The sequence below is a fragment of the Pagrus pagrus genome (assembly GCF_965226575.1).
Source record: "Pagrus pagrus genome assembly, chromosome: 5".
Lineage (NCBI taxonomy): Eukaryota > Metazoa > Chordata > Actinopteri > Spariformes > Sparidae > Pagrus > Pagrus pagrus.
In genome coordinates this window covers 538,947-565,682 of record NC_140189.1, presented here as the reverse complement: position 1 = coordinate 565,682, position 26,736 = coordinate 538,947, and the positions used below count along the sequence as shown (strand labels likewise).

General features: G+C 39.6%; 1 protein-coding gene across 6 annotated transcripts in view; it reads left to right on the top strand.

Moving 5' to 3' along the window:
- Nucleotides 1–24,902, top strand: part of fbxo38 (F-box protein 38) — a 57,929-nt gene extending 33,027 nt beyond the window's left edge. For all 6 annotated transcript variants that reach the window (XM_084352485.1, XM_084352484.1, XM_084352482.1 and 3 more), the window contains 5 exons: nucleotides 140–306; nucleotides 4,459–4,604; nucleotides 9,618–9,721; nucleotides 23,539–23,652; nucleotides 23,821–24,902. In XM_084352485.1, the coding sequence (XP_084208611.1) occupies nucleotides 140–306; nucleotides 4,459–4,604; nucleotides 9,618–9,721; nucleotides 23,539–23,652; nucleotides 23,821–23,999 (710 nt within the window). In that variant the 3' untranslated portion in view covers nucleotides 24,000–24,902. The remainder of the gene's footprint in view (nucleotides 1–139; nucleotides 307–4,458; nucleotides 4,605–9,617; nucleotides 9,722–23,538; nucleotides 23,653–23,820) is intronic.
- Nucleotides 24,903–26,736: the final 1,834 nt, after the last annotated feature.

The window sequence follows — 26,736 nt, the reverse complement described above, 5'->3', positions numbered from 1 at the left end:
GATGGTATTAATGAATCAAAAAACTTCATGTTGAGTTTTAAAAACACAATTCCGAGCCATTTATGTTCCATCTCTATGCTGAGTCAGAGAACATTCATTTACAAACTGCTCTGCCTCTTCGTGTCATCCCTCTCTATAGCCACCAGATGTCGAGTGTTGAAACAACTACGAGTAGAAAGTGCCCCCATAGTGAACAGGTTTGATTATGCTCAGTGCAAAAAGCTGGACATGGAACAGGTACTGGATCAGATACTGAGAATGCCTCCTGAGAGAAACCGCATCATCTACATGCGCCCTATGCACCAGGTTGGTAATCTGTGGGTACATTCGAAGTCTCTTAAATTACTTCCATGTGTTTTTTCATTCGATCTCTGTCCCTCCCACTGAGAGCGCATGGAAAGAATCCTTGCGAGCAGAGAAGAAACAAGGTTGGAACAGCTGTCAGTCAGCTTTAAAATCTTTGTGTCTGCATAGATGAGCACTGTGGTAATACAGGCACACAGTTAACAGATTAGAACAGCTGTTTTCTCTGTCACCTGTTGCCCATTTAACAAACACCTGCACATGAATAATGAGATGCATTCTTATCTATACTGTGCACTGTGTCCTGCTCAGAGGCACACTGCCGTTTATATTATTTGATTAAGGCTGTAACGATACACATATCGGAACTGAAATTGCGACACTCAGATCCACGAACCTGTCTCGCGGTGTGAGAAGGCAGAATCGCGACACAACTTCCAGTCCAGATCCAGCCCTATGAGCTATCAGTGCTACCAAACTTTTTAAATGACTATTATTATGATTATTATTTGGATTTAACATTATAAAAAAACGTAGACCTAAACCACACAATTAGTTGAGGATATTATTTAATTTTACCTTTAAGCATCCCCAACGGCGTGTCATGTGACTACCTTCCAATCATGAGACGCTAAACTTTTTGCGAGCAGCTGCTAGGCTGGGTGAAGAAGTTGGCTACAAGAAGATGACTAATGCCGGTAACCCTGATATTACAGACACTCCGAGCTCATTTAGGTCAGCAGTGTGGCAACATTTCGGCTACCCGGTTAAGATTAAGGATGGCAGTCGTGTTGTGGACAAAACCCAAACCATTTGCCGTAAGTGTTTTAAGAAGCTTCCTCAAGTGACAGGCAACACGTCGAATATGCAAATGCATATCTTAAGGCACCATCTCGACATCAATTTAAGAGCAAAGAAACCCCAACAACAACAACAGTCTACTCTCCCTAATTTATTTCAAGTTAAATTGCCAGCCAATTCGGACTGGGCTCAAAAGATTACGAGGGCAATTGCAATATTCATGGCTCTGGACATGCGCCCCTTTTCGGTGGTGGAAAACGATGGGTTCAAGATTTTACTTAGTGTGCTCGAGCCCCGTTATGAACTGCCAAGCCGGGCGCATTTCTCTCAAAATGTGCTCCGCCAAGTTGGCTAAACGTTACCTTGGAATCCCAGCTACATCTGTCCCCAGTGGAAGGGTGTTTTCCACTGCAGGACACATTGTCACAGCACAGAGAGCAAGCCTCTCAACAGACAATGTGGACATGATGGTGTTCCTGAAGAAGAATTTTAAACTCTCTTCAATCCCCTCCACTATGCAACGAGTTTGGTTTTCTTTAGAGGAAGGAGTTGTTCATTTGTTTGCTTACAAGTTGCTTTATTTGTGATTTACAGCACAGACAGCAAGTCTGTTACCTCAGTGTGAAAGCTATTTAATTTACTTTGTATATTTATAGTTTATAGGTATATTATATTGTATATAATTTTCATCATCTCCAAAATGGAGTTTAATTCTGTTTATTTTTCAACAGTATTTATAATTTTATAGCTTTGGCTATTTATTTATTTTGCTCATGTTATTGAGACCTTACTTGAGACCATAATATTGTTCTTAATCTTAAGTGTTCAAATCTGTCCAGTTTATAAAGGTTTTCAAATGTTCTATTTTTATAGTATTTTATTTGTATATTGTATTTTATATTTATAATCATACTTGAGACCATAATATTGTTCTTAATCTTTAGAAAGGTTTTCAACTGTTCTATTCCTGTGTTCCAAGTTATTGAAATGTTACATAAATGAAATGTTTAATTTTTAAAAAAAAAAATCTCTCTTCTTATCAAAAAGCATTTTCCCCATAGACCTCCATTATAAAAGAGATGTCTACAAAAATGTTGACAGGACACCTCAAACTGCATAAAAGGCCAATTAATACTTTTTCTATTATCAAATTGTAATTGAAATCTTTGTTTATGAAAAAAAAGATTTACATGTTCGAAATAAACAAACCAACAAAAGAGTAGTGCATATAAAAACAGGTAACTCTAATGACCTGTTCCAAAAGGAGTGGGAAGAAGTGTGAATTTATCTAATCCCACCCACTCCATTAATGTTTAGCTAATAATTCAGCATAGGCTTCCTTATTTAATCATTACTTATGAATACATAAACAATTAATATATATATATATACACATAATTGTACAGCTCTGGAAAAAATTAAGAGACCACTGCAAAGTTTAGGGTTAGTTTCTTTGATGTTACTATTTATAGGTATGTTTTTGAGTAAAATGAAAAATGGTCAAAATAACAAAAAAGATGCAGTGTTTCAGACCTCAAATGAAAAAAAGAAAATAAGTTCATATTAATTTATAAACAACACAATACTAATGTTTTAACTTAGGAAGAGTACAGAAATCAATACTTGGTGGAATAACCCTGATTATCAATCACAGCTTTCATGCGTCTTGGCATGCTCTCCACCAGTCTTTTACATTGCTGTTGGGTGACTTTAAGCCACTCCTGGCGCAAAAAATCAAGCAGCTCAGCTTTGTTTGATGGCTTGTGACCATCCATCTTGATCACATTCCAGAGGTTTTCAATGGGGTTCAGGTCTGGAGATTGGGCTGGCCATGACAGGGTCTTGATCTGATGGTCCTTCATCCACCACTTGATTGACTTAGCTGTGTGGCATGGAGCATTGTCCTGCTGGAAAAAACAATCCTCAGCGTTGAGGAACATTGTCAGAGCAGAAGGAAGCAAGTTTTCTTCCAGGATAACCTTGTACATGGCTTGATTCATGCGTCCTTCGCAAACACGAATCTGCCCCATTCCAGCCTTGCTGAAGCACCCCCAGATCATCACCGATCCTCAACCAAATTTCAGTCAGTGCGAGACACTGTGGCTTGTAGGCCTCTCAAGGTCTCCGTCTAACCATTAGATGACCAGGTGTTGGGCAAAGCTGAAAATTGGACTCATCAGAGAAGATGACCTTACTCCAGTCCTCTATGGTCCAATCCTTATGGTATTTTGCAAACCTCAGCCTGGCTCTTCTTTGTTTCTCATTGATGAAGGGCTTTTTTCTAGCTTTACACGACTTGAGCCCTGCCCCTAGGAGCCTGTTCCGAACCATTCTCGCCATGCACTTCACCCCAGCTGCCATTTGCCATTCTTTTTGTAGGTCACTTGATGTCATCCTACGTTTGCTGAGTGACATTCGAATGAGTTGACAGCCATCCCGGTCAGTGGAGAGTTGTTTTCGCCCTCTGCCGGTCTGTAGCTTTGTTGTCCCCAATGTCTGCTGCCTGACCTTGTTCTTGTGAACCGCCGTCTTAGAATTTTTAACAATTGAAGCAACCTGACGCTCACCATATCCCTCTGCCAGTCAAGCCAGAATTGAACCCTTCTTTTTTTATGTCTCTTAATTTTTTCCAGAGCTGTATATACACAAATATGCAAACATACAAATATATATAATTTATTAACCATAGGGTTTGTACATGTCAAACTTTCGCAGAACCTTGAAAAGTAATTTTTTTTAATGTGAAGTCTATGGTACGAGCGGGATGGGAAAAAAAATCTTAATGAGCATGTGCAATGGGCAGCACAGTGCAGAAGAAATCCTGGAAAGCTAGGAAACTTTGGCTTAGGTGACTAGGCGTCATCTTCAAGGCACTGTTGTCAACTTTTGACTGAATTAAGTTTTGATTCAGATGTTTTATTTGCATCATAGAAAAAAAAAAGAAATTCAACACTTAATATAAAACAAAAATGTCAACATAAAAGTGAGGCAAGTTTAGTTACTTTCTACACCATTGTCTTTAAGAAAATGAACATGTTTTTTATGTGACCAAAACTAAACATTTGGACTTTTTTGTTAGATTGCTCTTAGAGATGGATGAGGTTTTATTGAAGCAATCAAAGTATAATATAGATTTACATTAATTTTCAACCCGTTTGATATTTTTATTTAGTTTGATTTGTTAGGGTTTGTCTTTTGTGTTTCATGCAAACATCTACACATGTAGTGATGCTTTCCATAATGTTGCAATTGCATCTGATTGTCTTTTTATCCCACTGACTCTTGTCTCTTCACTCATTCTCTTTGCTGTCACTGGAATCCCTCATCTTCTACTTCTCTCCGTCCTCTCTCCAGATTGATTCAGTAGCATTGGAGCGTCAGCTCTTCCAGGGGCCCTATCCCTATCACATTGCTATAGTACATGAGTTCAGCAACCCACCAAATATACGCAATAAGGTCCGCATTCGCAGCTGGATGGACACCATAGCCAACATCAGCCAGTGAGTAGTATCTATTCAACCAACTATGAATTCTAGATGTTTTTATGGGGCAGGCCTTAAATCATGACCATCATGAAAATTTTAAAATTGTTTGGCTTGCTTCTGTTTGTACCTGCTGAGAAATATATATTAAACTCAGGCAAAGAGCTCAGTAGGAGATGATTATTCATGCTTTTATTTTCTCTTGTTTTGGTTATTATAACTCTTTTAACATGTCTTAGCAAGACCTCCATAAACTTAGAAAGCTTAGAAATGGTCCGAAATGCTGCTGCCAAGCTTCTGACCTAGTCTGCCAGAAGATCCCATGTTACACAAACCCTTATGTCTTTAAAATATAATATAGTATCTTATGTATGTAAAATTCAGAATCAAATGTCACACTCTTGAATTGAACATTTAGAGCCTTGCATAGTCAGACACCTGCCTACTTTAATTGACTTCTGCTGCCATATCGAATAAGTATGACTTATTAGGGTTTATCTGTCCCTCGCTCCAGACTAAAAATAAACGTAGAGTGTGCTTTTAGTGTTCCCCCTAGGATGAAATTGCAGCAGCGGAGGTGTCGCACATGTGCAAAACGTTTTTTTTTTTACATTGCAAATTATGCCTATATGTCTGCTGGCAGCAGAGGTGTGATGAGCCAGTCTTTTTAACTTATCTGAAAATGTAAAAATCAGCATGGGCAAAACACCCAACACCCAACACCCTGCCAGATAAGAAAAACTGCATTAATACTGCAAACACTGGTAGTTGTGTTTACAGTGATAGACTGGTGAGGCAAATCATATTTTACCCTGGGTGAGGGTTTGTGCCCCCACCCATTCCCCTGGAATTTATGCCTATGTTATTTGCCAAACAAGCGATTATTTTGTGTGACCCCTGTCTCCCACTGGATGACCATTTACATCCACTGGGTGACTGTTTCCATCCACTGGGCGTTAGCTAGCGACTAGCTAACTGTCATTAATTAATTTTCCCAATTATTCTTTCTTTACTATCCTATTTTTCTAAAATCAAAACAGTGCTAATTTACTTACATTTAATGATATTTCAGTGATTAAATGGGGATCTTTTATGAATCCTGTCTAAATAATCATTAATATCTCTATCTGAGGGATCTGTCGATCATCTTTGATTGACAGCGGTCGCGCAAAGGAAGGATGAAGAAAAAAGTTGGATTGTGTAGAATTTCTGCAGCGGTACACCATTTTTTGCCTGACTTTTTTTCTCTCCATCTTATTTTTAGCTGGTTGTCTGCTTTTAATGTCTCTTGCTCTATCGCTTATTTATTTATTTTTTTTAATCTTTATTTCTTTTCTTAAGCACTATGTGATGTCTTATATTGAAAGGTGCAATATAGATAAAAGTATTATAAGTATGTTATTATTATTATTATTATTATTATTATTATTATTATTATTGTTATTATTATTATTGTTGTTGTTGTTGTTGTTAGCCTGGGGCTAGGACACTATTGACTTTGTGGCGGTTTATTAGGGTTCAAGGGTTTTTGCTCAGGTTTATTATTATTATTAATAATAATAATAACAAACAGCATTCTAATGACGCACCACAACTCACAGGATGGACCGCAGTGTGTGTATGTATATATATATATATATATATATGTGTGTGTGTGTGTGTGTGTATATATATATATATATATATATATATATAATGTATGTATATATACATAATGTATATATATATATATGTGTGTGTATATACATATACATATATATATATATATATGTGTGTGTGTGTGTATATACATATGCATATATATATATATATATATATATATGTATATATATATGTATGTGTATATATATGTATATATATATATGTATGTGTATATATATATATATATGTATATATATATATGTGTGTATATATATATATATATATATATATATATATATATATATATATATATGTGTGTGTGTGTTTATATATATGTATATATATATATATGTATATATGTGTGTATATATATACACACAGACCCTTTCCAAAACATTTGCATATCATGGAAAAGTTTATTTATTTCCATAATTCCATTCAAAAAGTTAGACTTCATAGATTATAGATTCAGGGCCCACAATTTAAACGATTTCAAGTATTTATTTGTTTATTTGTACATAATTTGGGCTTCCAGCTCATAAAACCCACGAAAACAGGAATTCAAAAAATTAGAATGTGTCACAAAAAATGTGAAGAAATCAGCCCAAATTTTGCAGGGCATAATTGTTTTAAACTGAGTGTCACACACTAATCATCTACTAAACTCAAAGCACCTGCACAGGTTTCCCCAGGTGTCATTAAATTGCGTCACTTTGGTTCAATTGTCTCAGTTCGGTTCAATATGGGGAAGACTGCAGACTTGACAACTGGCCAGAAGACCATCATTGATACCCTCCATAGGATGGGTAAGCCACAAAGCTAAGGAGGCTGGCTGTTCACAGAGTGCTGTGTCCAAGCATATCAATGGAAAGTCTAGTGGAAGGGAAAAATGTGGCAGGAGAAGATGCACCAGCAAAAGAGATGACCGTGGGCTTCAGCGGATTATCAAACAGAGAAGATTCAAGAATCTGGCAGAGATCCAGAAAGAGTGGAATGAGGCGGGAGTCACAGCTTCAAAAACCACCACATTCAGACGCATCCGGGAGATGGGCTACAACTGTTGGGTTCCTCGGGTCAAGCCACTTCTGAGCCTGAGCCAACGTAGGAAGCGTCTCAACTGGGCCAAGGAGAAGAAGGACTGGACTGTTGGCCAGTGGTCCAAGGTCCTCTTTTCCGATGAAAGTAAAGTGTGCCTTTCATTCAGGAATCAAGGTCCAAGGGTTTGGAGGAAGACGGGTGAGGAACAGAACCCAAGCTGCTTGAGGTCCAGTGTGAAATATCCACAGTCAGTCATGATTTGGGGTGCAATGTCCGGTGCAGGTGTTGGTAAACTCTGCTTTCTTAAATCCAAGGTCACCGCAACAGTCTACCAGAATGTTTTAGAGGACTTCATGATTCCTTCTGCTGAGGATCTGTATGGAGATGCAGATTTCATCTTCCAGCAGGACCTGGCCCCTGCCCATACCGCCAGAAGCACCAAAACCTGGTTTGATGCCCATGCCATCACAGTGCTTGACTGGCCAGCCAACTCGCCGGACCTAAACCCCATTGAGAATCTATGGGGTATTATCAAGAAGAAAATGAGGGGCACCAGACCCAAAAACAAAGGAGAGCTGACAGCAAGCATCAAGCATCAAGCTTCCATAACTCCCAGGCAATGCCACAGGCTGATTGCCTCAATGCCACGGCGCATCGAGGCAGTGATTAAGGCAAAGGGATTCCCAACCAAGTATTGAAGATTGACATATCGTTCTGAAAGTACCATATTTTGATTGATTTGATGTGATCCTAATTTCTTTCCTTTTTTTCTGCAAAAACTGAGAAGTAAATGGTGATTTCTTCACAGTATTCTAATTTTTTGAATTCCTGTTTTCGTGGGTTTTATGAGCTGGAAGCCCAAATTATGTACAAATAAACAAATAAATACTTGAAATCGTTTAAATTGTGGGCCCTGAATCTATAATCTATGAAAGTTTAACCTTTTTGAATGGAATTATAGAAATAAATTACACGTATGTATGTATGTATGTATGTATGTATGTATGTCACAGACTTTTGCATAGTGTGTTAAGGCAAATTATGGCATCAAAACAATACAGTTTGTATAAGATAATATGATTTTTAAACAAACTGATTCCAATGATGTAATCACACAAAGGCAAACATTAAAAAAAGGTAGCATTTATTCATGCTAAACAAATCAAAACTTACTTACTTTACAAGAAATAACTTGCATAAATGAAATTGCCTAAATAAAAGTTACAAAAATAAACTGTACACAAATAACACAAATTGTTGTTTTGTGTGATTTGTCAAAATAGAAAAAAAAAAAAAATGTTTTTTTTTTTTTTTTTGCACCTGCTTTTGACAAACCAATTGCATATTCATTTGTAACTATATTAAACTAAGATATTCAGTGAATTTCGCTAGTATTGACAAGATACTTGCAAGAGACATTCTCTCTCTCTCTCCTTCAAACTGAGGCTGCATTACTACGAGGTAACTAGTGCTATGGTGCTAGGCTAATGTTAAAATTACAGCATAAGCTACGTACATAGCATAAGCCATAACAAATGTGCCCACCGTCTAAAACATCATGTAACGTGTATTTCAGTATGACAGATTAAAAAAAACAAACAGAAAACGTTAATTCTTTGGATGTTGTTAATATGAATCAGAACTCACCTTGAATTCTTTAAACAAATCCGAATGACGGTCTTTCAGGTGCTTTGCTAAATTGGAAGTATTACCTCTCTTGGCCACGGTAGCATCGTTTGCATAATGGCTTCTGCGGATTAATGATAACGCGACGGTCATCTGCCTCATACGGAAAGTACTTCCATACACGACTCTTTGAGCCTTTTTTTAAATCACCAAGTCGAGGTGGGGCTATTGCTGCAGCCGCATCTTCCACGTGTTTTCTGTTATGCCGTGTAGTTGCACTTGTTCGTGACCTACTACTTCTGAATGTAAGTATCGACTGGAACACTCTGAGGCGTATACTGCCCCCATCAGTTCCGGAGGAGGCGCCGCACCGATGCTGACACTGGAATCGGTGCGAGCGGTACTTCAAAGAAATGGGCATCGTCGGTGTTTTGACATTTTAGAATCGAAAGGTATCGCAAGTATCGGTTCTCGTGACATCCCTACTGCCCACAGCATCTTTCCATGTTCAGATGTAGGTCAACAGAAAGAAAGCTCCACAAGGCAAATTAAGCCCATTTGATTAAACTATCAATTATCAATGGCATTGTTGGCAAAAAATAATGAAATACAAAATTCAAATTTTACATTTTAAATGAGCAAGTATAAGGCCAAGTCTTACTTTGAATATGATCTATCACTGGTGTGCTATAAACTGATATCTGTCTTTCTTTGTCTCTCTTACAGAGAATTAATTAAGTATGAGTTCTTCCCAGAGGCCACCAGGACAGAAGAGGATGTAAAGAATTATCCCAAATACCCCTGGGGCCGGGATATCTATACATTGGAAGGTAATACAGTCACACCAACATTAACCCTCGCAGATTTCAAGTTTTCTCCTGAAGGTAGACGTGCACATCCACTGAACGTTTTTTTTTTTGCATTGTAGCTAGTAACGCATTCATTTGATTAACAGCGCACAGAACTATTGCTGGAATTAACCAAAATATTGACTTTTATTTTAAAGTGCTGTTTGATTTGATGCAGCATTATGCAACAGTTGTGGTCAAAAGTTAACTTGCACTTGTAAAGAGCATATATATCGTGGCAGACTTGAGTTCCTATGATTTCTACAACTACTACTTTGTCACAAAAAACATTCAAGAATTGTGATTCAAATATGAATTTATTATAGGTCTTATGAAGATGTGACCAAATCTGCTGGGTCAAAAATATACATACAGTAACTTGAATGACCAGTTTTGGTGATACAAATTTGTTTTGTAGCATGGCCTCTTAACTTCTTCTGAGTGATTCTGATTGATAACAACTGAAGACTTTTCTGGGCCCATTTTAATAGGGCTTGTTTGATATACCCATTAGACTCAGCAACAAACACTACAATGGAAAAGTCTAAGGAACTCAGCATTAATCTGAGAAAGCACATTATTGATTTGAAAAAGTCAGGAAAGTCACTTGGAGTCATTTCAAAGCAGTCACAGGTCCCAAGATCAACTGTGCTAACAATTTTTTGTAAGTATTAAGTGCATGACACAGTTGTGTCACTGCCACAATCAGGAGGAAAACACAAACTATCACCTGCTGCTCAGAGAAAACTGGTCAGGATGGTCAAGAGTCAACCAAAAAACACCAAAAAGCAAGTCTGCAATGAATTAGAAGCTGCTGGAAGACCGGTGACAGTGTCCACAGTCAAGTGTGTTTTGTAGGGGTGTGAGTCTCTCCCTTATAAGACAATCATATATGCATGGCTGATAGTAGTCCGGCGCTGTGCCGGATCTCCGGCGTACCGACGTGACTGTGGGAAAAAAATGTAATTGGGGTTCATCTAGATCTAACACACATTTCTCTGGATCCAAGAGAAGCGCAGCTTTCATTCTCAACCACACTAACAAGAGGCCTACTAGCCAATCAGAAGTAGGGTGGGGGCGGGACTTGGGGCGCTTCACGTACTGTCGAAAGTGATCCCCATTCTAATGACGCACCACAACTCACAGGATGGACCGCAGGTTAATGAAAACAGGAGAAGACACCAACGAAGTGGACAAAGATAGAGGAGGTGGGTAGTGATGGCAAGCCCTTTGGGAGCTGGTGCCAAAAGCTCCGGGAACCAGGGGCATGTTTTTGCACGTTGTGCGCAAGGCGGCTGATCTATGGAACCAGCGGCAAAAAAGTTCTCTCACGGCACGAGTCAGACCCAAGGCATAAATCATCTGTCCGTGCCATCCAACACACCTCACATTTGCCGGGGGCAACAGCCACGGCCGACATTCCGCCCTCAAAGACTGATCGTGTGGCTGATTTAAAAATTTGCGTCTGCTCCTTTATTGCTGAGCACGACCTGTCATTTCACATCTCTCGACCCCTCGTCAGTTTGTCAAAGAAGTCGCCCTCATACACCTGTCCCTTTCGAGGCAGCATGCTAGCTATTTTATTACACATGGCATCTCGTCAGTTTAAAAAAACTCTATCCGAGAAGCTAAAAAATGGCACGTTTTCACTCAACATCGATGAAGCCACGGACAAAAGTATGGATAGGATTATGAACATACTGGTCTGATTTTATGTTATTATTAATGGAATTGAATGGCTGTTTTCTGTATTTAAAATAAATGGTGCATATTTTGCACTTATGTTTAAAAAAGTTAATAAGTGTCCTTTTTCATGCCCTTAAGTCAATGGTTAGGCTACTAATCAAATCTTTTTCTACTTGCCTACTATTGCCACCTACTGACCTTTTTTTGTATTGCTTTAGTATAATCTATAGTCAGAGTATTCTTAAAGCAATGTGACAATATGGCAGATAAGTGGCAAGATAGTTAAAAGGGTTATTTTCAAATAATGTTATATATGTTATGTGTTAAAATGGTGCTGCATACATAGCACCCCCTACCCCTCCCCACCTCCGGGGCACCGAAAAAAGTTCAGGCTTAGGATTTTTTTCCACTGTCTGCCCTGTATATGTATTAAGATACATAGGCTACGATACGATTCAGGGACAATACTTTTTATCATGGAACGATTTGATTCTGATTCGCTACGATGAGATACAATCCGATACAATTCTTTGTTTCATGTCAACATTATTATAAATTAGAATAAGCCAATTCTATTAAAGTGCCATTGCTTACCTTCAAATAGATATTTTATGAAAGACCAGAGAAGACCAGGGAATCATATGTATTTTTCTTGCTATTATGTATATCTCTATCTTAATCTGCTTATACCTCAGTGTATAAAAAAACACACCTGTTGTCTCATCCTGGATCTGAGGAACAACTATCCTGTTGTCTGGATCTCCATAATCAGGGTCTCTGAGCTGGATCTGTCTGCATTGGACCTCTCTGAACTGGATGTCCCTAATCAGTGTATAAAATCACACCTATCATTAACAATCAGACAAAGGTTCACTACTGATAATAAACTCAAAAGTTGGATTACAGTCTGCACTGTGCAGCAACTGTCAGCGGACGGTAAAGAGTGTGCAGTATGGTTCAAAACAGTACATCATTTCAGTAGACAATGACAGCAGTCACAGAATACAGCTAATGATAGCAACATGTTCAAAAGCAGACAGGTCGTAAGTCCTTTGCAATAAAACGGGCTATATATGCTGTGACTACCTTAGACCTCACCGAGTTGTGGCTGGTCCTTCTAAAATCCAAATCTCTTCCAAACTTTTGATTTTGTATTTGACGGTGCATTTTAAATTTTACCGGTGTTGTCGGACATGTGTTGCTTTTGTGTTTACCTGGCAGGCAACACTAACGTTACACATCTCGCGAGAGTCTCGCGCTGACCTTTTAACTTTTACGAGAGTTTGAAGACGATGTGACGCAGTAGCAGCATAGCAACCGATTCATAACTTTAAAATCGTGCCATCGACCGGCTCACTGTACATTTAGATCGATCCAGAGTTCCGCATATTGGTGTAGTCGTATCTTTAACTTTAAAACCAATTTCCAATCCATATGGGTATGTTGTTACACCCCTAGTGTTTTGCATTGCCATGGGCTGAGAGGCTGCCGTGCAAGAAAGAAGTGATCAGATGAAACAAAAATGTTGTTGTTTGGCCACAATGACCAGCAATACGTTTGGAGGATAACCTATCATTATCAGCCAGAAGATTGAGTCTTGGGCACAGTTTGGGTACAATGATCCCAAAAACACATCAAAAGTGGTAAAGGAATGGCTAAATCAGGCAAGAATTAAGTTTTTGGAATGGTCTTCCAAAGTCCTGACTTGAAACCACATCATCTGGACTGTGCTGAAGAAAAAAGTCTGTGCCAGGAACCTAACAAATGTGTTGTTCTTCACTGATTCTGTCAAGAGGAGTGTTTTAAAAATTCAGCCAGCGGCCTGCCAGAAGCTTGTGGATGGCTGTCAAAATCGCCTAATTTAGGTGAAAATGGCCAAGAGACATTTAACCAAATATTAGAATTACTGTATTTATATTTTTGACCCAGCAGATTTTGGTCACATTTTCAGAAGAACTATAATAAATTGTTAGTGGGCCAAACTTAATGAATGTTTTTGTGTACCACTCATTCCATCCCAGAAAAGAGAGAGAGAGAGAAATCATTGGAACTCAAGACTACATGTTCTTTACAAGTGTATGTAAACTTTTGAACATGAATATATTATTAATGATTAACCTATAATCGATTGGTAAGGCATCCGACTATTGATTGAAGAAATTGCTAAAAATTTGCATCCCTAGTTGCATCTCATCTCAAGTGAAAACTGGTCAAACCAATACTAACCTCATCATGGAATGCAAAACCTAACTCTTAATTAGATGTGTGATGGCTACAGCTGCCTGAAAACAGATGTTCATGTTGTGATTCTGGTCACTAAACAACGGACGGTTCCTATTAGCAGTTGGACAAAGGTGTGTGTGTTTTAACAACTGACGTGCTTTAACTCAGGATCTGTAGGGAGCAGAAACCTGCATTGTCCAAAAGCTTCATACATTTTTATTCCAAGATGACACTGATCGTATCTGAATCAAATCAAATAAAATAAAATCAAATAAAATAAAATTTTATTTATATAGCCCAAAATCACAATCACATTGCCTCAATGGGCTTTACAGTCTGTACAGTGAACCAACATGCTCTGTCCTTGGACCCTCGATTCGAGTGAGGAAAAACTTGCCATCTTGATGGAGAAAAAAAGACCTTTTTAACAGGGGAAAAAAAAAAAAGATGATGGAAGAAACCTCAGGAAGAGCCACAGAGGAGGGATCCCTCTTCCAGGACGGACAGTCATGCTGTAGATGTTGCATGTACAGAAAGAACAGTAATCACATATTACAGGTTGCATTGACAGAAAATCTGATACAAATTATATATGTAAAGTATGTGGATCCAGGAGACGACTGAGCAGGACAAGGCATTGCCAGGTGGTGCCCGAGCCACACAACCTCCTGTCCACCGTGGTGACCTGGAAGAGGGCAGGCCACACAGGATAATTAGTGATAGATAGAGAGATCAGAATGAGGAGGCCTAAAAATTTACAGGAATACAGTTATAAGGAGATAGCGAAACAAGGAGAGGAATGATCCAACGGGGCCCGGGTGTGACAATCCAGATCCGACAGTATGTGGGGCTGTAGGAGCCAGGAGAGGTAGATGGTCCCTGGGGCCCGAGGTCATCAGAAGGGAGCCTGAATGAAAAGAGAGGAGGAGGAGGAGGAGAAAGAGGGGGAGGAAGCTATAGAGAGTGAAATTGACACAGCTTGCAGCTTGTGGGAACAGAAAGCAAAACAAGGTTATAGAAATGCTATGTTAATCAGGATAAGCAGATAATTACTCGTCGGCAGGACAATGTGGAGTCTAATACTATAGCTTACTCATTGAGACTGAGACCGACTCACCGAGGAAGCTAGCAGTCGATGTCAAGGACTAATTAAAGGCTAAGTGAAAAAAGTGAGTTTTGAGTTTAGATTTAAAGGCGTCATTAGAGCCAGATTGTCTAATATCAGCTGGGAGGTTATTCCAGAGGAAGGGGGCCCGATAGGAGAAAGCCCTGCAGCCAGCTGACTTCTTCTTAACCCTGGGAACCATCAGGAGCCCTGAATTTTGAAAGCGAAATGCACGAGTTGGAGTATACGGTATAATAAGATCTGAAATTAAATCAAAGTTTTCAAATTCCACAAGTCCACACATGAATGTTTTTGATTAATAAGTTTAGGTTAAGTAAGGTGACAACAAATGTCACCAGAAAAAGCCCCACTGAAAGAATTTCAACATCAGTGGCAAAATATGAGGTACAACACGTTATTTAAACTGGTTTTCATACGATATGATGGTAAGAACTGTAACAAAGAAAAGAAAAATAACTCTGCTTACTTTACAATTCCATAAAAATTAGAGCCCGAACGATTTTATCGGACAATATGACACTTAAATGGGCCTATCACGGCCATATTGGTATTGGCATATACACCGATCAGGCATAACATTATGACCACCTGCCTAATATTGTGAAGGTTCTCCTTGTGCAGCCAAAACAGCTCTGACCTGTCAAGACATGGACTTAAGACCTCTGAGGGTGTCCGGTGGTGTCTGGCACCAGGGCGTTTTTATAGTGATCCTCTGGGTCCTGTATGTTGGGGGGTGGGGCCTCCATGGATCAGACCTGCTCCAGCACAGATGCTCAGTCAGATTGGGATCAACACCTTGGGCCCTTTATTGTGTTCCTCGAGCTGTTCCTGAGCAGTGTTTGTGGTGTGTCAGGGCACATTGTCCTGCTGGGGGCCCACTGCCATCGGGTAGTCTTGTTGTGTTGAGGGGGTGTACTTGGTCCAGTGTTTGGATGGGTGGTGTGTGTCAAGTGGCATTCACATGAATGCCAGCACCCAAGGTTTCCCAGCAGAACATCGCATTGTGATGAGATGATCAATGTTATTCATGTCACCTGTCAGTGGTTTTAATGTTGTGGCTGATCTGTGTATGTATACTGATATGAAAACCTTTATTTTAAGACTGTATAATAGAGAAAACAGTGGGGTAATTATCAAGGGTGTCATGACTTTTTTAGTCCAGCAGAGCGCACTGACTCCATAATTAACAACACTCAGATTCAGCAGTGCCAGTAGCACATGTAGCTGAGTGCATCACAGCTGATTAGACAGTGGTACAGGGTGAAGCCGTGTCCTCAAGGCAAGTTGCTAACCAAACGGTAATAATGATATATTGCTAAAGATGACATGTGTTGATAAGCAAGAAAAAAGCTTTTCTGATTTGAATTAAATTAATTGAAATGGTGGCTCGGAAGTAGAATAAAAATGCAGATTGTCGTAAATAATGATTACTAAATTTGAGTTGTTGGTTTAAAAAAAAAAAGTGAGGCCAACACTTGCTGCAGTGATTTTGTCTTGTAATGCAAAATACAAACCTGACCAATGCAATATGTCTAACGTGAGGAAACACCTGGTCAAACACCAAACACAAAAGCTGAAGCTTGTACAGTATTTACCAGCCTGACTGCCAAGTTCCTCACACCCCCCACAACTGATGTTAGTTCAAACCCCTTTATGAACTGAAAACCTTAAACAAGGCATCAACAACTTCATCGACATGATATTCCATCAGTTTATACGTCCAGTTATCCATTAGGGCTGGGCGATATGGAAAACATTTTTATCATGATGTGTTTTTTTATATTGATCAATGTGGATAATTATCACGATATATATTTAACGATAATGTTCAATTTACAGTTTTAAGAGTATTCTCCTTAGGACATAACCCACTAAATAAATAAAATAATAAATACAACAAGTGCCTTATTTCAAACATCTATCAAACATTTTAGAGGTAGTATACTGAACTGAACATTGATTAAAGAAAATAAAACATTGAGGATGATTATGTTACTGTATACTTAGGGTATTGCACATTCTTGGCAACTTCACTACAACCTTCTTGTAAGAAAGACTAATCTGGCAACTGTCTCAGGCTTTAAAGTTGCCCTATGGCAGGATGCAATGTTGCCACCTGTGCTAAAAACGCGCTCTGAGGAGGAGCTGGTGGCAGGTATGCAACGGTAGCGTTTGGCCAGGCAGCTCACTCTGGGAAAGGATGTTACATTGATCTTCCACCATGCCAGGGGATTGGTCTCACTGTCTGCATCAGGAGCTTGCAGGTAGTTGTTCAGTTCAGCTTCAATAGCCTCCTGTTCTGTAAGACAAGATGTGGTTTGGATGTGCGACTAGACCATATATCAGCAGTGGTCGTGAAGTGCTTGATATTTTTGAGCTGCTCCTCCAACTTTACCCTACACTCTGCGTAGAGGGAGGGATGTTTGGGAAAAATATTTTTGCCCAGGCAGCATGTTGGCATGTGTGACAGTCATTAGCTTCTTGTGAAGCCCTGTTTTTCAACCGTGCTTCTAGGCATCATATCTTTAGCGATACAGTAAGTAATTGCACTGGTTATGACTTTGTATCGCTTCGATTTCTTTTCATATGGGGTAATGGCTGAAAAAGCAGACGCAATTGTTGGTTGTCTAACTGAAGTTTGACTAGTAGAAGCAGTAGGGCTGGGCTGTTGGCTACTTGAGGGGAGGCTGACGCTAGCATGATAGCGCCAACTCATGCTTTCGGAGTACTCTGAGAGGTTGGTGGTGTTTCCAGTTCTGCTGAGGACTAGTCGACGACACATTTTGCACCTAATGCTGGTCTGTGCTTTGTCAGAGTTCAGGTAGCCAAGTAACCAAAGTGGTTTGACCTTTCTTAGGTACAATTTCTTTGTTTGTCAGTTTGCTTGCACTCTGTTTCATATATATGTATGTGTGTACATATATGTATGTATGTATGTATATACATATATACATACATATATATATGTATGTGTATATATATATATATATATATTAGGGCCGGGACTTTAACACGTTAATTAAGATTAATTAATTACACAAAAATTAACGCGTTAAAAAAATTAACGCATTTTAATCGCACTTATATTTGCACCGCGGAACGTTTCTCACTGGATGAGTTTCAGGCGTACCGACTATACTGGAGCACAATTATGTAACGAGTTAAAAAGCCGCCGACACTTGGGGTGCGTCTCAGCTCGGGTCAGTAAAATTCACAGGCTGACAGTGACAATCACGTGAAACTGAGGCGAACTCATTCATGGTTGCCTCTGATTATACTGATAATAGCCTACCTATTAGCTTCCAATGTAGACGCGCGACATGCGCGCTCACAACCCATAGCGGCACGTAGCCGCGTGCATTCGGTGCGACAGCGACGCCGTTTTTTCCCCCCGTGCATGTCCGTGGAGCTGTGCGCCGCGGACGTGAACGGTTCCCTACGTTGCTGTGTCAGGCAGGTGTTTCCCACGGAGCTCTGCCCCGTTTCAAAGGTGAAGGAAGCCCTAAGTGGAAAGACGTCGCCTCCGCAATGTAGAATGTGTTTTAAAGAAGAGAAACACACATTTCAGGACCGCTGACTTGTATCATCAAAACAGACACATGTAAACACAGAAAGCTGAAAATCACTGGACATGTCTGTTGGGATTATACAAATCAACAGTGTAAAGTAGAGCTGTCAAGATGTATGCAGTAGTTAATTATTGCATATCCTACTGTACCTATCACTCCTATTGTTTCTGATGTACAGGTGCATTAGAAAGTTTATTAAGGCCTATGTCACTAATTCAATTCAAAAAGTGAAACTAATACATTATATACAGTACAGACCAAAAGTTTGGACACACCTTCTCATTCAAAGAGTTTTCTTTATTTTCATGACTATGAAAATTGTAGATTCACACTGAAGGCATCAAAACTATGAATTAACACATGTGGAATTATATACCTAACAAAAAAGTGTGAAACAACTGAAAATATGTCTTATATTCTAGGTTCTTCAAAGTAGCCACCTTTTGCTTTGATTACTGCTTCGCACACTCTTGGCATTCTCTTGATGAGTTTCAAGAGGTAGTCACCTGAAATGGTCTTCCAACAGTCTTGAAGGAGTTCCCAGAGATGCTTAGCACTTGTTGGCCCTTTTGCCTTCACTCTGCGGTCCAGCTCACCCCAAACCATCTCGATTGGGTTCAGGTCCGGTGACTGTGGAGGCCAGGTCATCTGGCGCAGCACCCCATCACTCTCCTTCTTGGTCAAATAGCCCTTACACAGCCTGGAGGTGTGTTTGGGGTCATTGTCCTGTTGAAAAATAAATGATGGTCCAACTAAACGCAAACCGGATGGAATAGCATGCCGCTGCAAGATGCTGTGGTAGCCATGCTGGTTCAGTATGCCTTCAATTTTGAATAAATCCCCAACAGTGTCACCAGCAAAGCACCCCCACACCATCACACCTCCTCCTCCATGCTTCACGGTGGGAACCAGGCATGTAGAGTCCATCCGTTCACCTTTTCTGCGTCGCACAAAGACACGGTGGTTGGAACCAAAGATCTCAAATTTAGACTCATCAGACCAAAGCACAGATTTCCACTGGTCTGATGTCCATTCCTTGTGTTCTTTAGCCCAAACAAGTCTCTTCTGCTTGTTGCCTGTCCTTAGCAGTGGTTTCCTAGCAACTATTCTACCATGAAGGCCTGATTCACACAGTCTCCTCTTAACAGTTGTTCTAGAGATGTGTCTGCTGCTAGAACTCTGTGTGGCATTGACCTGGTCTCTAATCTGAGCTGCTGTTAACCTGCGATTTCTGAGGCTGGTGACTCGGATGAACTTATCCTCCGCAGCAGAGGTGACTCTTGGTCTTCCTTTCCTAGGGCGGTCCTCATGTGAGCCAGTTTCTTTGTAGCGCTTGATGGTTTTTGCGACTGCACTTGGGGACACTTTCAAAGTTTTCCCAATTTTTCGGACTGACTGACCTTCAATTCTTAAAGTAATGATGGCCACTCGTTTTTCTTTACTTAGCTGCTTTTTTCTTGCCATAATACAAATTCTAACAGTCTATTCAGTAGGACTATCAGCTGTGTATCCACCTGACTTCTGCACAACACAACTGATGGTCCCAACCCCATTTATAAGGCAAGAAATCCCACTTATTAAACCTGACACCTGTGAAGTGAAAACCATTTCAGGTGACTACCTCTTGAAGCTCATCAAGAGAATGCAGAGTGTGTGCAAAGCAGTAATCAGAGCAAAAGGTGGCTACTTTGAAGAAACTAGAATATAAGGCGTAGTTTCAGTTGTTTTACACTTTTTTGTTAAGTACATATTTCCACATGTGTTAATTCATAGTTTTGATGCCTTCAGTGTGAATCTACAATGTCAATAGTCATGAAAAGAAAGGAAACTCATTGAATGAGAAGGTGTGTCCAAACTTTTGGTCTGTACTGTATATATATATATATATATATATATGTCCATTACACACCGAATGAAACATCCCATGTCTTTATTTATTCAGTTTATTTTAATAGTAATAATTATGGCTAACATTCAATGAAGACCTAAAATTCAGTATCCCCAAAAATGTAAATATTACAAAGGAACTTTTTTTTTTCTTTCTTTTTTTTTAAATTCAGTCATTATTCAATGGTATACTAAAACCTATATGAAAAAAATTGCTTCTCACTGTTCTCAGGTCAAATATTTATATGCGATTAAAAATGCGATTAATTTCGATTAATTAATTACAAAGCCTCTAATTAATTAGATTAATTTTTTTAATCGAGTCCCGGCCCTAATATATATGTATATATATATATACATACATACATATATACACGCACACATATACACATATAAAGAAAACTCTTTGAATGAGAAGGTGTGTCCAAACTTTTGGTCTGTACTGTATATATATACATACATACATACATACATACATACATACATACATATATACACACATACATATATATATATATGTATATATGTGTATGTATATATGTGTATATATATATATATATATATGTGTGTGTGTGTGTGTGTGTGTGTATATATGTATGTATGTATGTATGTATGTATGTGTATATATATATATATATATATATATATGTATATGTATATGTATATATATGCATATATATGTACGCACGCGCGCACACACACCTCATCCACTTTATTTTCTCGCGACCGGACATTAGCCAGAAGAAGGCTTGGTAGAGGAACAGTTTTAGGTCCAAGGTGGATCAGCTTCGCTCTGATGCCGGCTCTCTTTCCACTCTCCTGGGGCGGTCACAGCACTATCAATGATGTTTTTTCCTTCTGATCTGACTGGCCGCTCAGCAGATGCCACTGGTGGTGATCCCCTCACTGGTTTCTCGGCATTTTGGAATCTTCTTGTGGTCTGTTGTACTTGATTAAAATCTGACACTTTCTTTTCCAGTGTTGATGAGTGCATCTCTATCTTAGGCAGGGTTTCCCCCAGTGTATTATAAGCCTGGCGGGCCGCCAGGTCTTACTTGCCCCCCCCGCCAGGCTAAGCATCGTTTATTTATCTATTTTTAATCAGTTTTTGCTCTCCATCAACACGTGATCAGGTGTCTTTTTCATTACCTGACAACGTCACAACTTCGTCGCGCATAACGGGATATGTCACGGACATCATGCTCATCAGACCGCTGCTTCACCAGCTGATTGACCTCGTAGCCCTTAACGTGAGCCGAGCCGCGGCTGTAGAGGCTCAGCTAGCTGCTGCAGCGGCTAGTAGCTGTTAGCTGTTAGCACGTCGTCGTCCCCTGAAGTGTCAGAGCTCCAGACTTCTGTGATCCGAGGTGCTTTCACCAGTTGTGAAAATGACCCAACGTTTCATTTTTCAGCTCGTACGGTTCGCGTTTACACACGTTTGTTTTCTCTGGTCCAAACAGTAGATTAGAGTATCTTTGGTAGATCCGTGATTGTCACGTTTCCATGACAACTGACCGGAAAAAGACACGTGGTCATGTTTACGTGACTCCAGATTGTAAAAATCTCTGAGGAAAAAAACAAAAATCTCTGGAGACACCAGGCAGTTGTTTTTTAGTATTTAGTGCAGACAGTTGATATTATTTATCTAAATAGTATTTTTATTATTTATTTATTTTTGTGGTTGGTTGAACAGCATTTCAAGAGTGCAATCTGTAAGACCTGGTGTTACATAAATGTCTTATAATAACACATGATAATGATAATATTTTCAAATTTCCAGTCAACTTTTAACATTGATCTTAAAGCCTTATGGAATCACTCCTTCTAAATTCTACTACTCCATTAATGAATCTGTTACCTATAGGGCCCTGCCATCAGTCAATGGTCAGGGTCAGGCCCCTGACACAAAAGAGCACGTTTGGGCACCGGTGGGCCGCTGGTGGGCCACCCTACCACCGGGCTTAACAAGTTTTCTGGGGGAAACCCTGAGCATGTTTCAGTGGAAGGGGGCATAAAGGTGAAAAAGTAGGAAAATATAGCAAAAATATTTTGAAATTAAAGGAGCTACTGGTCGTCATAGCAAAAAAAAAACACACAAAAAAAACGCACAGAATGGCGCAGACACCTGTTGTTCCAGTTTTAAAGACAATAATAGGTGAGAAAGAACCCAGTTTCAAAGTGTCTTGGCTCAAAAGATTTATTCTGATTCCCAGATTCAGACATATGCATATGGACTCATCTCAAGCAGAATGACCCATGACATTTTGTTGTTGCTAAGCAGAGGACAAATTGATTTTAACCAACTGTTGACAGTGTTTTCATAACAATAGCATTTTCCAGGAGGATTCTAAGCTTTAGGCCATTGACTAAGCTGTCATATTTGACAAGTTGGGATTGAGAATGTGTTGGAGGAGGCGAAGACCAATCACAGTTCTCTACCTTATCATTTTTGTCCTGTTTTCAGAAAAAAAACAACAGCCCTGGTACCTGTAATAAAAAACTGAAAGTAAAAGCAAGTAATTAAGTGAAGTAAGGAAAAGTAAAATTGTTCACAGTATTGTATTTGTTGCAACTAAGCAACCAAGCAGAGTAATCAGTAATCACAATCTGTTTCCTGTTATCAGCAACATACACATGCCCAGTGTACGTGAATAGTCATGTGATGTGTTTTCAGGTGTGTACGGACAGAGATTATTTCTGAAACAATGCAACAACATTGGATGTTCTTGTTTTAAAGCCTTGTTTCCTAAGCACCCGTGTACATGTGGACTAGGCCTCAGACTCTGGTTGATTCTCTGCCAGACCCTCACGTCCTGCTTGTTTCGATAGTTGCCATGTTGGTATTTTCAGAATCTTTATCTTGCTCCACTGCACTATTCACTGTGTCACCCTGGTTCTGTCAGTTTTAAATGTCAGTAAAAGTAGCCTTTCTGATGTAATCTGTTGTAATTATGATATATTGGTAAAGTAACTTATTCAAAAAGCAAATTAGTTATTTTGCCAAATTAGTTGTAAAGGAAATCAGATTTTTCTCCTTGATACATAGCTTCAGGAAGATTCAGAAGCTTCCAGTACTCTGTGTGGAAGATGTGAGTCTGAATGGTAGGAGGAGTGTACTACAAGTGAGGCCTAGTTAAGACGGGGTCAAAATAGCATGAAGGATATGACAAGAAATGACGGAGAAATGGTGGGTGTGACAAGATTATACTCCAAACAAACAGCTGGCAGAGTGGAGACACAGGAGATGTGTTGTTCAGAGACAACAAAACTTTTTTAAAATGAACATATTTTTTTATGTTATTATTCAGGAGTGGTGGATGGTGCTCCCTACAGCATGATAACCGACTTCCCCTGGCTGAAGGCTCTAAAAGCAGCTGATCCCAACAGCTATGCCCGCTATGACTTTGAGGACGATGAAAGCAGTAAGTGCATCCATCTGTCCTATCAGCAGTTACTCCACATGGTTTTTCCCTAAATGTGCACAATTGTTAGTATTTACTAGTTAATTAAATTGTTCCTGTAACAGAAGGGATATAAGTGAATAAGCACTTAAAATGTTTTGCTCTCTGTTGTGTTGTGTTGTGTGTTAGCCACCATCTATGCCCCACGGCGTAAAGGGCAGCTGTCAGCTGACATCTGCATGGAAACCATTGGGGAGGAGATCTCAGAGCGTCGACAGAGCAAAAGAGGAGTTTTTGAGAGGGTGGTGGTCCTTTTCCTGCATCACTGTGATACACCAGGAGAACCTGTGGATGATGATTACATCTAGATACCACAAAACACTACTGGCTCCATCACATAAAGAGGGATCCCAGCAGACAACTGTCCTGCTGATGCAGTGCCTTAGTTCCTGACTGTGAAATACTTGGATGAATCAGACAGTGGAAGTGGCTAAAACTAAACATGTTGAAGATACTTTGCAAAAAACTCTTCCAAGGATGGTAAACTTTTATTGGGTTTTTTTTCTTTTTGAAGGTGGAGACAGTTTTCACCCTTAAAGTTACTATGGGAAAATAAATGGCTAATCTTAAGTGTTTCCAACATTTGGCAAGGTTCATGTCACATAGCAGATGCTGATTTTCTTTTTTCCTGAGAACAACAATTACAACTTTACAATTTAATTTTTGGAATGAAAATACTGGAGGTTGTTGGGAATAAAGGCTCGTCTCTGATATAGTCCTGTCAAATAAGGGCCTTGGCTACCCCTGATCTCTGCATAGCTTGTGTTCTCAGCTGCTTTACTTGTCTGTCATGTTAGCCTCAGGAACACATGGAGAAAGACCATGCTCTAGTGTGGGTCTAATCTTTAATCTGTCCTCTGCCGATCTCTGTTCCACTCATGACCAATCACTGAAAGCAACGGTCTTAGACAGAAATGTCAAATAAAATTTTGAGTTTAATTTAGTTCCCCTTCAGAGTAAATTTTTACAACTGATACAAAAGTCTACATCGACTTTGTTGCAGTTTCTCAGTGGTCAAACAATGTCTTCACTTGGATAGTTCAGCAGCTTTATTTTGTTCTTGTCAGTTTTGTCATATTTGTTTGTAACCACTGCAAGTTTAAAAAAAAGTTGGAGGACCAGGAGTAAAAATTTGAATTGAGTTCAGCGATATGCCTTTTGAGGAAATAAGTGTGAGTATAGAATTGGGAATAAAAGCAGAATTCAGACTTTGTCAGTATTCAGATTTTATTTTGTTGCTCAGACCTTTGACTCTGTGCTCAGAATTCTGAAATTACTCTAAAAATATTTTTCCATCTACTCTTACTTCCCTAAGGGGATTATAAAAGGAAGGATGGGTCAGTGTTGTCATACAGTATATGTTAGTAGGGTACAAAAGAGGAAAGGACAGAAAGGACAGAGAAATTACTCAAAGCAGAGAAATTAGAACAGTACAGCAAACAAATACATAACACTATCAACAATGTTTTCTGTAATGCCAAAGATGGGAACTGTGACAAAAGTGTATAAATGTAGTTGAAGGGTGACTTTCAGTAAAGAACTCCCCTTTGTTTAAAACAGCTGATGGTTCAGCTTGTCTCAGGGTCTTTCACTGCTTCTTGAAATAATCTCCTTATTCAAGTCTCTGTGATTGTAACATGAATTAAATTGTAAAGCATTCAGGAATGTTTTTTTTTTTGTTTTGTTTTTTAAAAACGCATTTAAAAAAAACTTGTTTTCATTGCTTAGAATTACTAGCCATAAAGCTAGCTTTTTAAAGGTTGGTTTATAAAAGGTTTTAATTGTCATGTACAGCAGTCATTCCCAGAGACTGGAAGATTATTCCCCCATATTTTTCTCTTAGGGCCCGAGCAGAGACCGGTGCTGAGGCCAAAGGACGTGTTCCCTCAAATAAATAGCTTTTTTCAGGGCTTTAACATGCTCAAAAATGGTGGAAAATCATGTATTTCATGGGTTTTGGCAGTGGGTGTGGTAAAATGGCTTACCACCCCCACAAAAATGTCTCTTATTACCATGAGCGAAACTGAACACACAGGCGATTTGGGCGTCTTGTCCTTTCAACAAACTCCTCCTTGTGCTTTATCCCGATCGACTTCAAATTTTGTCAGGGCAGTCTTCTGTGGTGAAAATCAAAAGCTTGAGTTTCGTTGAAGGTCACAGCTGTCGTGTTATTAAATAACTTATGTGAGTCCAACTGTAAGTTAACGTGAATGTTTTATTCAACTGACGTCTCTCTCTCTACTTCCCCTCTCCCTGGCTACCTGTCTCCTAGGCTACGGTCGCCCCTGTGATGTCATTACTCACGGACTCCGTAGTTCTAAATATCACAGTTACACCACATCTCCCCTTTCTAGAATCAATGGGTAGACTGCCATTGATTCAGCAGGACCTTAGTGGGTTATTCTTCCCCTGTGGCTGGAAGGTCTGCTCCTATCTGAGCCATTCACACTCACAACAGACAGACACAGCAATTAACCTTAGCTTGGAACAATAAATTACTAATACAATAACAAAAAAACACCCTGTGCTGTCTGTCCTTACTCTAAACCCTGAAACTTGCACATTACATTCAAATCAAATACATTTTTTTTTTCATTTTTTTTTTTCAGAATATCTCTCAGTCTTTGTAAAGTCTGTGATGAGCAAAATTAAAAACCGAACCGGGTCGGTCTTATCACAGCTCTCCCAGACCTGGTTCTGAGAGTAGGTGTATATGGTGGTTCTGGAACGTTCTGCTGCGATGGTGCTGCTGCAGATTGTTCTGTTGAAGGTCGGTCTGGAACACCTCCGGTGCTCAGCTGCACCACTGCTGCTCTGCTCCAGCGAGGGCTGCATGGAGATGAGATGGCGACGGTTTCGCCTGATGATCCCGTGGGGTCCCTCCACCAGATATGAGCGGGGTGTGGTGTGACTTCCGATGACTGCTCCAGCTGCTCTTTGGTCTGTGACTCACACGGCCTGCCCAGGAGTGAGTCTGTTGAGACACAGTACAGTGTCTCCATCAGGAAGAGCAGGATCTAACAGAGAAGGAAGAATAGGCACCGT